Source organism: Solanum tuberosum, unplaced genomic scaffold (assembly GCF_000226075.1).
Source record: "Solanum tuberosum cultivar DM 1-3 516 R44 unplaced genomic scaffold, SolTub_3.0 scf00020, whole genome shotgun sequence".
NCBI lineage: Eukaryota > Viridiplantae > Streptophyta > Magnoliopsida > Solanales > Solanaceae > Solanum > Solanum tuberosum.
The window spans coordinates 1,656,572-1,669,109 of NW_006238946.1; the positions used below are offsets into that span (position 1 = coordinate 1,656,572).

A 12,538-nucleotide genomic window follows, 5' to 3' on the forward strand; every position below is an offset into this window, starting at 1 on the left:
ACAAAAAAAAAAAAAAAAAAAAAAAAAAAGTAACTCCCTTTAAAAGGGATTTCTCATACATCTTAACATTAAGTAAACAAAATAGTGAAAAAAAATTAAAAAAAGTTGTGATGTTTGTGTATTTTGTCAAGCTGGAGAGACAGAGGTAAAACCAAATTTATCAGACAAATTAGTTCTTGTTAAAGGTGAAAAATGTTCCATTTGCTGAATAAATTGTACATCCTGTACCAAAGGATTACTTGTTCTCCCTGGAGGAGACCCTGAGTAACATGATGGTGAATTTCTTCCATCTCTTGTCTGCATTGCCAAAGAAAAAAAGTCATTAAGTTTGCGTTTCGACGTACATTTCAAATATTTTTCACTGAAATTTGTTGAGTTGGAATTGAAAATTGAGTTCTCTAGTTATACTTTTTGCTAAAAATATTTGAAATACTGTTCATTTTTGAATGTACTTAAATACAACTTCAAAAATGAAACGTGAAAATAGGTTATAAGTTATTTTTCAAATTTGAAATATATAACTTCAAGTTGGATTTGGAATTTTCATGCTAGGCACTATTTTTCAAATAAAGTGAAAAATATTTCAAAAAAATGAGTAATTTTTATAGTCAATCATGTCTAAGAAAACCAACAATTGTCATCAAAATAAGAAGTAATAATAGAGTTGCAAAACTACAAAAGAATTCCGCAAAAAATCAAAAGGCGTATTTCAAGATTTAAAGTCATTAGATAACAAACCTTTTCAGCAACAATGTTGAGAATCCCACTTCTTCCATCAAAATTCTTCTGGCTGATCACATGAATTTCCAAATATTATATATTTATCAAGAAATCTAACAAACAGATAAGAGAATCATATAAATTGAGACGGAAGGAATACCTGTTATCATTGCAATTTAGGGATTTGAGGAATTCAGGAAGAGTAGTAGTGGATCCAAGTTTTCTAGGTTTAGGGCATATAGGTGGAACATCATTTTGCTCCTCAACAAAAATGCTCTTCACTGAAGAATGATACATCTCTGTCTCCCTTAATTTGTTTCTCTAATTAAAATAACATATAAAGAAGAAAATTGCATTAGTTCTACTAATTAAATGTCACAAGTACCATAACTTGTGACACTTTCTATAACTGGTCTTGTTTATTTATACCTTTTCTTGGAAAATGTTTTTTTACCATAAGTTAACATGTACCACATGTTTTGTCTCAAAGAAGAGGAAAAAGAGAGATAAAATAGTGATTAGTTAGTTAAGTGTACTGGCTTTGTACAGAGTTGGTTATAGTTAAAGGTTGAATGAGACAATTAATTGCTTGGCCAAGATTTTACGTAGGGTAAGGTCTTTGACTAGACTTTGTTTTTCATATATCTCCTTAAGTTTCTCATCTTGCCTATAATTCATTTTGTCCAAGTATTTAGGGTTCCTAATATTCATTTCAACAATTAACTTAATTGTTATGTGTTTATACATACATTTACTAAAGTTGAACCTCTTTAATCATACAAGTAAAATTGTCAAATTTTATCACAAGTTAAATAATTAAGGCTCAATTTTGACTTTATCTGTTCATTTGATACCCTTACGCACAATTTTATTTTGTAATAAACACGCAAAATATACATTTGTTATTTTTTATTTATCTTCTTTCCTTACATGTGAATATCATTAATTCTTAATCATTGTATGTTTAAACTGATTCCTCACCTTCTGGTAAGAACAAAAGAAGAAGAAAAAACAATCATGCCCCCTAGAAAAGAGCATTAAAGTTTTATTGAAACAACATATTAAAATGAAATGATTTCTAAGGTGATATTATTTTTAAAACGGACTAAAAAGAAAATGGTGTCACGTACTAAATATTTTGGCATAGGGTTGACCTACCTGGACAACAATCATATAGCTAACGTGAACGCACGAGGAAACAGCAAACAAAATAAACATTTCTCCAAGAACCTTGTTATTTAGACTTTATCTTCCTGGTTGTAAAGCAATATTTTCAACTTGAAAAAAATACACTCCATCTGTTACGACTACTAGGAAAAGGCAAACATCAATGAGAACTCCAGTCCTTTGAGAAAGCCAAAGGTATATAATGCTTCTCCCCTAAGCGAATGGTCAAAGACCTGATCGTAAAAATACAGACTATTAATACAGTGGAACCATGTTAGACATTATAACATGTGGTCCTAAGCCAAATATCTGTTTCCAACTAATCGTTCCACCCAAAGGATGAACCAAGAAAAGAGAAGAGAGATCTGATCGATGCAGAAACACATCCAATTACAAAATAAGAATATATACACAAATCTTTGCTTTTATTCACAAGTGTCATGAATTATATGTATCCCAATCAAATGTAGGTTGTGAGAACACCTCATAATCAGTTGGCCCTTCGACAATGTTGTCAACAGTCTGTATGCCTTGTAATAAAGCTGGCTGAAAAGAATCATTATCAGAGGGTAAAATTTTATACATCACGAACAACCCAAGTGTGAATATGGCTTGAAGCTTAGTTGAGTCTCCTCGTACAGAAAAGAAAAGTAGCATTGCAAGGAGGAACAAGTCAACGCAAAACCTCATGATAGATAATACAGTATCCATCAACCTCCCATCATTACCAGCAGGGAAACCTCGCACTCTGTATACAAACAGGAAGTTGTACTTGTCAACTACATATCGGTACCCAAAGTAAACTGCACCAACAGGAACCACCAGAGGAGCAAACGAACAATAGATCAGGGTTAGGGCAAATATTGTCAGATTGAAAGCATAATACTGTGCAAAATCGAACTTTGGCTTTGGAACTGGTGAGGTTCGGCTGACTGGAGGGTATTCAGACAAATCTTGTCCAGGGAAATCAATTTCATTTGGAGAGGCATCACGTAAAAATCCATTGTTGTCAGCAATCACAGTTGAAATCCTTTCATGAATCAGAGGCCTCTCCAAACTATCAATGTCTTCATTTTCCAATGGGTAGTCCTCGCTCCTTTCTGGTACCAGCTGAAGCATGTCATTTTTACGAAACTTTTGAAGCTTCTTCTTAATCCAAGGAATTGGAGCTAATAAATCAAAAGATATACCCAAGAAACTACTTGTAATTAAAAATGCAAGAGACGAAAGGCATGTCCTTGTCAAAAAGGAAGCAGTCATGTACTGCTCGATCTTTTTGCAATCTTCTCCATCCAAATAACACCGACCCATACTTAAGAGAGCACCCTCAAGAGTTGATTCGACCAGAGCCCTAAGCAGAATAAGATTTACCAGAAAGAAGCAAACCATTTTCAGTAGCTCAGCCCTTTGCTCACCAGATACAGTAAGATGTTGTTCAAATTTTGAAAGATAAGAAAGAACTGAAGGGACAACAATGTACATGCTCACAAAAATCAGAACATTGGGCAAAAATTGAAATATTATTGTTGCTAGCCAGCTCGAGCCCTGCACCCAGTTCAGCCACATCTGAGCATGATCCATAGCTTCAGCATTGATTATTCGCCCTGCACTTTGAATAGCACTAATCACAGCTAGTGGAGAACTGCAGAATAGAAGCATCAACAGTAGGCATGTGTTCACCAACACTCTGCGCAACTTTAAAGAGAACTTTGTCGATCCCAGGTGGTTCCAGTATATGTCAGTGGCTAAAGGAGCTCTCTCTACTTTCCACTGGTTCCTCTGTAGTTGCAACTCAATGACTGAGAAGAATCGACCATATCGCCTCCTCTTCTCATTTCGGAGGTCTTGGAGAGCCTTATTAGCTGTAAATACATCCTTAAATACCACAAAAGCTACACCAGCACCTCTTGCCCTCCCTTCTTTATAAGATGCCATTTCCATCTCCAAATCAGCTCTCAACTCTTGCAATTTTCTCAACCTCTCTTCATCTGAGAAGCCTAATTGATCCATAACACGATACCATGTATCCTTAGCCTTTCTCCACAGGAAGCACAGTCGTGCTAACAAACCCCGCCCATTCACACTATCATTATCATACTCGTCTTCCTCACCCTCATTCAAATAACCCCGTGACTCAATTCTTGACACTAGTTTAGAGATATCTTCCCGAACCTTCACCAACTCTGTAGCTAAATCATCCAAAGCACACAAATCCATAGGCACAACTACTCTATACACTTTCCCGGGATATTTATGCTGAAAATACTCCACCAAAGGTGTTTTATCAAAACCTAAGGTTTTAGGTACCCCTTGCACCATAATGGTAAAAATTGCACTGACATTCGTACCAGAATTACTCGGATTTCCATAGCCATCTCTAAGTCTAGTAATTTTCAACCTTTCTTGTATTTCACTTATACCATAATGTACCAAAACAACAACAATAACAACAAATATAAAGTGAATCCAGAGTAATGGAGAACCTTTTTCTATATGATTTATTGTAGTCTTTGAAAACTGATCAGCCATAGGAGCCTTACCAGCATATATATTCAACGGCAGCATTACTGCAAGGGAAAGAAGGGCGAGGAATAATAGCAAGGCGGAGCTGCCGCCCTCAATAAGGAGATATTGAGCAGCGTCGGCCCCGCAGTGGCGGGCGATTTCAACACCAGTGGCGTGCCAGGCAGCTAAGAGCTTGGAGACAATGGCAGTGGGACCGGGCATGCGACGGTGGTCGCTTCGAAGCTTCCCGAAGATGAAAATAAGAAGGCAAGTCAAAGCTCCAACGGCGGAGATATTGAGGAGGTACTGGATGTTACCATACCAAGCGACGTCGTAATTGAAGTCTCCGTCACCGGCGGACGGCGGAGGAGAGAAAGTGGAGTTGGCTGCCATGAAAGGTGGGTCTGCAGAGAAGCTGGATTGGATCATATTGAATTGAAATTGAGATTCATCTAACGTTAGGGTTTCGGCGGGTCGATTAATTGCAGAACCGATTGACCCGAGAAGGTGATGAGAAATGAGAATATCGAAAGGTAATTCCTTTGGTGTTAAGATCCAATTTCAGGTTGCTAAACCCCTTTTAAGTATTAAAGCCTATCATAATGACACAATTAGTAATTTTTAATTGGTTTACCTTTAACCGCCATGTGGGAAGGAGTAAACACTCACACAACCGAACCGAAATTGCTAGGCCCAATAGAGATGACCCGACTTTTTTGTAATGGGCCTAATACGATTATGAGGCCCATATATTGTGTTACTACAACAATGGTACGTACATCCATCACACATCTTTGAACGAATGATGGTACTTGAGAAAAAGACTATTACAATCTCAACACATTCAAATCTTAATTTATTTTAAAAGAATCCTCAAATTCAGTTCAATTGAATCTTCAATTTCAATCTGTTTTAAAACTTTTTATTTACATTGATGTAATGTATGTTTCTATATTGAAGGTATGAATTATTATATATTTTATATCTTTTAGGATTTATCTATCTATTTGTAAATTATTATTATTTTAAATCTTGAGTCAAAATTCAAACTATGGTTATAAAAGTTAAATAGCAATATGCTAAAATAAGTGACATTAAACGGGTCAAATTAGGCGGGGCTTGACCCAACTCAATTGTTAGCTCATTTGAGTCTAATTCGTTTGAGCCCAAAGTAAACTTGGCGGGTCAAGATCCAACCCAATTTTTATTTCAACTCATTTTAATATTTCCAGTTTCAATCCAACCCACTCATTTGACACTCCTAGTTGAAAGCATCTTTATTTTCCTTCTACAATTCACTTGCTTCTTTTGTTCATTAATTCCTATTTGCTACTCCATAATCTTTAATTTGTTATCAATATGTTCTTTTTTCCTACCATAGTCATGAAATGTATAAGGAAATAAATTAATTATTTTGAAATTAACTCAATCTCAAAAATTAACTCAGAATTGTTCAAATCATATTTAAAAAATCTCATTCACCCCGGGTTGATGTAGGACTCTTTATCGCCAACTTCGAGTGATTGGACCTTAAAATCTTTGAGTATCTTAGTTTACCCCATGAATCGTGATAATATATATTAATTGTTGGGTTCAAATGTTGAGATTTAGTGGTGTTGAATACTCAGTTTGAGTGCTGTGCCTCAAACCTTTCATAATTAGGCGTTTCTTATGGACTCCACTGCTTCACCTTTCCTTTTCTTTGTTGACTCCATAATTTGCGCTCTCATCTTTCGTTGCCTTCCATCATATACTTTTCTACACTCCATATTTTCCTCCCTCTTTTGTTTTAAAATATTTTATGAGACTAAAACATCTAGAAAAGTCTCATTATGTAACATGATGTATATGTAGTGGTACAGTAATAAGACCGTTTCACCCTTAATCAAAAGTTTTGTGTTCGAATCCTGGGTATGAAGAAAATCATGTTGAAAGTATCACTCCTCTAATGGGTCTTGCAGTACGTGACCTGAATGCAGACGTAGCGGATTCTGAACACCGAAGTGGGAAAAAAATATTATATTTTGAAGTAAAAAAAAAAACTCTTCACTTTTTTCATAAATTGTTTATTATTTTAATAAAAAATACAAAGTTAAATCACTTTGGTAACAAATCTAATGTTGTAAGAACCATTCAAAACTGGAATTAAAAATATCTAACAAAAGAAAGAAGAAAAAATGACTCTTTCAAGGAACTAGACTACACATTAATGACGGGGTCAAAAAGGAAATCACATGGGTTGACATTAATTACAACCTGCAAATTTTGGTTAAAGGATAAAGCAGACACTATTATAATGACCACATGCAGATTAGATTAATTTAATAAAAAAGAACAAACTATTCTTGTAAAAAAGAAAACATATAATATGCGGCTTGATTTGGTCCGTACAGAAATAATTAATTAGGTAACGACTTTATAAACATAAAGAAAATTGGAATTTTATTTTAATGTTTAAACGAGGAAGATTAAAAGCTTAATTTGTTGACTTAATTATAATCGCACTTGGTCTGTTCAATGAAATCAAATAAACAAGGGTAGCTTAGTCGGCTCTTAATACATGATCTCTTATTAATATTTCGGTTCGTTAATATTTTATTTGTCTCATCTTAGTTGTTCATATTCCCTCACATTTTCAGAACTTTACAAATTTATTACATTTAAAAAAATAATTGTAAGGATAAAATAGAAAAAAATTAATTACTTCTATGCTGAGTTTATAAATTAATTAATAATTTAAAATAATTATTTTTAATAATGTGGATAATTAATATGAGGGGTTATAATATCTTGGGCTTTTTTTTCTTCGACCATGTGAAAACTTTGAGATTTGAGATTTGAGATGCATATTAGGAAGTAGTCAATTACATACTTTCCTATGTTTTTCTTTTCAAGAAGTGATAAACTTGAGAAAAGTCAACGTGCATTAATTCTGATTAATTATTTTGGTAAAAGGACCTACTTATTATACGTACATTGAAAGTAAGAGGAGTTTTGTACGTATGACTAGTGAAACTATCCGCGCTTTGCGCGGCTATATGAAATATTTATAAGATAATAATATAAAATATGAAATATTTAGGTTAGTATCGAATATATAGATAATATTAATATTTCTCTTCATCTGCGATATCATAGGTTTTTTCATTTTTTTAAACATATAAAATATAATTATTTTGTATATGTATATAGGTAGAACAAAATATTCACCGTGGTAAAGTAAATGGAATAAGAGATACTATGTTGAAATAACAATATATTGTATTACGTTGAAAATATTTTTTATGTTTTAATTTTCTCTATCTTTTGTAGGAGTACTAATTTTCTATTCAAACTCTAATTTCGTCAAAAACAAAATTGATTTTTTTATTATGTCCTTATTAATATATTTGCTTATTATAATTTTTTAAACATTAATTAAATATTTATAAGATTTATGAAAAATGAAACATACAAAAGTTATGAATAATATTTAATATTAAAAGTTACAAGTAAGATGAAGAGACATGAGTTATAAATAATTCAAATGTATAATTTTATTAGACATTAAATGTATTACTAATTATGCATTGATTTTATTTGTAAAATAAATAAATAAAAATAAAGGGGTGAAAATACAAAAAATGAACATAGAAAATATAAAAAGTGGTGACTACATAAAAATTATAAATACGTTTCAAAGCAAAAAGAACGGTGACGAAAACAGATTGTTACATACGCAAAAAATGGCATCATGAAAATAATATTTTATTTTTCAATTACTTTTTATAATTATAATAAAAATGAAACTCCTAATCGTCATAATTTTTTTTGTTGTTGTTAAAATGAGATAATTATATTAATTTTGCTTCATAACAAAGAAAAAGTAGAATAATAAAGGATCAAATGATTAGCATTGACAATATAATACATTTAGCTAAATTATTTATACAAATCAAAATTTAGAAAATTCTAGCAAAAGTAACTAAGTTGCTAATACAATTCAAAGTAAAAAAATAATCTCTAATTATGCTTCATTTTTTTTTCCTTCTATCATCTCCTTTGCAAGTAGATCCGCCATCATGTTTTGATCCATATGTCAAACTCTTCATTATATGCAACCAACTAAATAAAAAAAATATTATATACCAATTAAAAATAATTATGTCAAAAGAAAGAACAAAATTTAAACTATATGTAATATATTTGTATATTATCTTTTCAATAGTGCTAACAATACTAAATAATAATTATTTCTTGAAATCTAACAAATATTATAATCAAACTATATTATATCCAAAAAACTAACTATTAGAAAGAGCAATTGTATACAGACAAAACATTGTTAAGAATTACAGAGATTTTTTTTAATCATACTTGCTTGATTATTGATAATACAAACATTAAAAAATATAAGAAAGCATGTCTAAGTACATAAAAATAAAAAGAAAGACTTGAGAATGACTTTGTATGTGAATCTTCATGAAAATAAATATGAATATATAGACAAAAATAGAGGAAATGAAAAAAATAAGGACTTGAGAATGATATATTTATTAACTTCATGTACTTTTTTTTGTTACATGTTAGTTTCATTCACAAACCAAATACGAATTTATATAGACAAAAATAGATGAAAATAAAAAATAAAAATTTGCAATGAAATATTTCTTACCTTCATGTACTTCTTTTTTGTTACAAACCAAACCAATATGATGAAAAGGGAAAGGATAATTGTGAATGTGAATCTGCATGAAACTAATATGAATTTATAGGCAAAATAAAGGAATACCATAAGACATCATAACTTACAAATTTAAGTTGGAGGTTATGGACATAAAAATTATGAGAGCTATGAATATTATTAAAAGTAAAAATTAAAGAGGGGCAAGTCATGTGTAATAACTCCTTGTGAATAAATTAAAAATAAAGATAAAAATACTTAAAATGTAAAAAAATTTATTATCATTTCATGATTCATGATTTGAAGTGAGATAAAAAAAAATAGAAAAAAGAATGTGGACAGTTTTTTTGTTGTAAATGTTCCTACATTAATAAAATATTTATTTGTATAAATTAAATAATATATTTTTACAATACAATAATTAATTTGAATTAAAAAAAAGTCAAGAAAGGATAAATTATGTTTCTCCTTTTATTATAAGTGAGACAAATAAATAAAAAAAGAATATGAATAGTTTTTGTTATAAATGTTCCTCCATCAATAAAATATTTATTTGCAATAAATTTAAGTAATTTATTTTTATAATATAATAATTTATTTATTTAAAAAAAAAAAAAAAAACTAAATGCAAATGGAGGCCATAGAGAGGTGCCACATCACCTTGTGTATGGTCCTCCTTTATATATATATATATATATATATAGATAGATAGATAGATATAGATTTGAGATAAAGAAAAAAAAATGAAATATTTAAATATATTGACAATATTAAAAAATATATTACATTATCTTGGTTTTATTATTTTTATTTATTGTCCCGATTCATATTCTTTATACATATTATCCACTTTGAGTAAATAACTTTATGGTTTATTCTAGTGGTCGCTACAAAAGGGTTGAAATTACCTAACACAAAATTGTAATAATATATCGCTAGAACAACATATTTTTTTCTTTAGTTATAAAATTTATTTATTACTAATTTTTTATTTTTACGTAATGAATTACGTTATTATCAGGCTAAAAAACATGCATATCATGTGAATTGATACTATAAAATTTCGATGTCTACTCACCTCTTATTTGGACAGTGTGAACTCCTCAATGACGTATGATTCCCCCAATCGTATCTACGACGAGATCGTTTATTCTGGATTACTATGTGTAAAAGTAGGAAGCAACAAAATAAAAAAAATAGATTACTAAAATAACCTTATAATTTTTTTATTGATTATAATACTCTTTGAAAGAAATTCTAAAGAATTTGAAGGGTTACTTAATAATTCAAAATTCAATATATTGACCATATTCATCCATCTACTATGCCTCTAGCTATTGGTGAAATATGTAAAGACATGTTTTAGACTTTATTTTCCCTCATTCATTTTCTTTCATTAATTCCTTTATTCATCCATCTACTATGCCTCTAACTATTGGTGAAATATGTAAAGACATGTTTTAGACTTTATTTTTCCTTATTCATTTTCTTTCATTAGTTCCTTTAAATTCTTACATAAAGTTTAAGTTACAATTCTCCAAATTAATTAATTATTTTTCTCCTATTTAAGACTCAATTACAAGAAAAAAGTACATCATCTCCCATTATAAAAAAAAAATGTTTTGTTATTTTCCTTGAAGAGAAAAATCGAGATAATTGATGTTTCATCTTGCCTAATATCTCTTATATATGTGAAAGTTCTCTATGTATTTTTCTTGATCAATTACAATAGTTTGTAATTATTTTATTGTTGATCTATTTTTATTCTGTAAGTAGATTACTAAGTCAAAATGAACAAACATTTATCAGAGTCCGGAGCTAAAAGGGTAATAAAAAATTTTGAAAATTTCAAAAGGGCAACAAAATTAATTATCAAACCAAAAGGGCAACTTTTTTTAACGCCGTTTAAATCCGTCGAAATTAGGGTATCCGCCGCATTCACTAAACAAGGCGCAAGGCAACATTGCCTTACAAGGCGCAGGACCTACGCGCCTTCTTTCATTTTAATTAATTTATTTTTTTGATAACCGAGAAATCCGACTGTGACCCTCCCTTTGGACCAATCACAGCCTTCTAAACTCGCTGGATAATGAGCCCGCCCCTCTATCCTTCTCCACTAAAATACCGAACTTCGCTTTGTTATAGTTTTGCTCAACCTTGAACTTAACATCGTTATTTAATTTCATTGTATGCTATGATTACGTTTATTATGATAAGCTCTATTAATTAGCTAGCTACTCATCATGTTCGAATATTTAGAGCATAATACTTCTTTAGTTTTATTTTGTTAATGGTGGTAAAAAAAATAAAAAATACTAATCATGTATTCCAAAGTATTACTTAATTATAAGTTCCGCCCGGCGCCCAGGAGGAAAAAAAATAGTAGTACTGAGTACTAGAAAGGAAAAATATATACTAATTATTTTTATATATTATGGTATACAAAATATTAAATGAGGGTGATATATCTAGAATAAATGTATAAGTATAGTAACTTTTAATGGGTTAACGGTTTATCCGATAAGGAAATTGAATAATCCACCTCATATCAATAAACTGTTAATTTTAAAATTTTAATCCGTTCTCCAATTATTTATTCGATAATTTAATATCAATAAACCAATAAACTAATTTTATGATCAACTTATCGATTATGATTCGATTTTGAACACCCTAAACTTAATTATTTTTTCATTAAACAACAAAATTTTCTCCCTATTATAGTTCATATATAATACGTACCATTTATACTAGTTACTACATGAGGGGCACGTGCTTAACCAAAAAGATAACAAATCAAATTCATTAAGTTAAACATGGATGTTGGCCGACTAAACTTGGTTAGAAAGTATCATTAGTCAAATAATATCAAACTTTTATAAGAAAAAAGTTTCTTTATAAATTAAAAGTAGTCCACTTGCTTTATATTTGAAGCTTTGTGAATTACGTACAACTGATTTTCATTTCAATGAGATATATAGGGGAAAAAATTCTAGTAGCTTATAAGGTGGACCCATGGCCATTGGCAACCCATTTGCATTGCTGTTTTCAGCCATCGATTTTGATGGTTCTTTTTTTTTTTAATCTGTCAAGACAATTAATTTTATTCAAAATACTACAAAATTATTATTCTACTATATTATAAAAGAGAGTTTAGGGCCAAGTATAATATATAATATTCAAGATTGGGACTTTCTTGAATATTATATATTATATTTATTAATATAGTAGAACTTGGGCATAAACTCCCTTTTAAAATAATATAGAATATATATATATCTCACAAATGGAAAAGTCCCAATCAAGGAAGTAACATATATCACTTACAAATGACTTAAAAAGCTTTAAAATATTTAAAAGTTATATAATAAAATAGGTTGACTCTCAGAATTTTATCAGGCTCACATATATTGGGACAGAAAAAATAACACATATCATTTTAATATTACCAAAAAAGTATTATAAATAATAATAATTAACAAC

At 30.2% G+C, this 12,538-nt stretch overlaps 1 protein-coding gene across 1 annotated transcript; it reads right to left on the reverse strand.

Annotated features, from left to right (window-relative positions):
- Nucleotides 1-2,047: 2,047 nt before the first annotated feature.
- On the reverse strand, nt 2,048-4,967 carry LOC102603906 (CSC1-like protein At4g35870). Its single transcript, XM_006340716.2, has one exon. It carries the CDS (start codon nt 4,819-4,821, stop codon nt 2,326-2,328), a length of 2,496 nt encoding a protein of 831 aa, XP_006340778.1. The 5' UTR covers nt 4,822-4,967; the 3' UTR covers nt 2,048-2,325.
- Nucleotides 4,968-12,538: the final 7,571 nt, after the last annotated feature.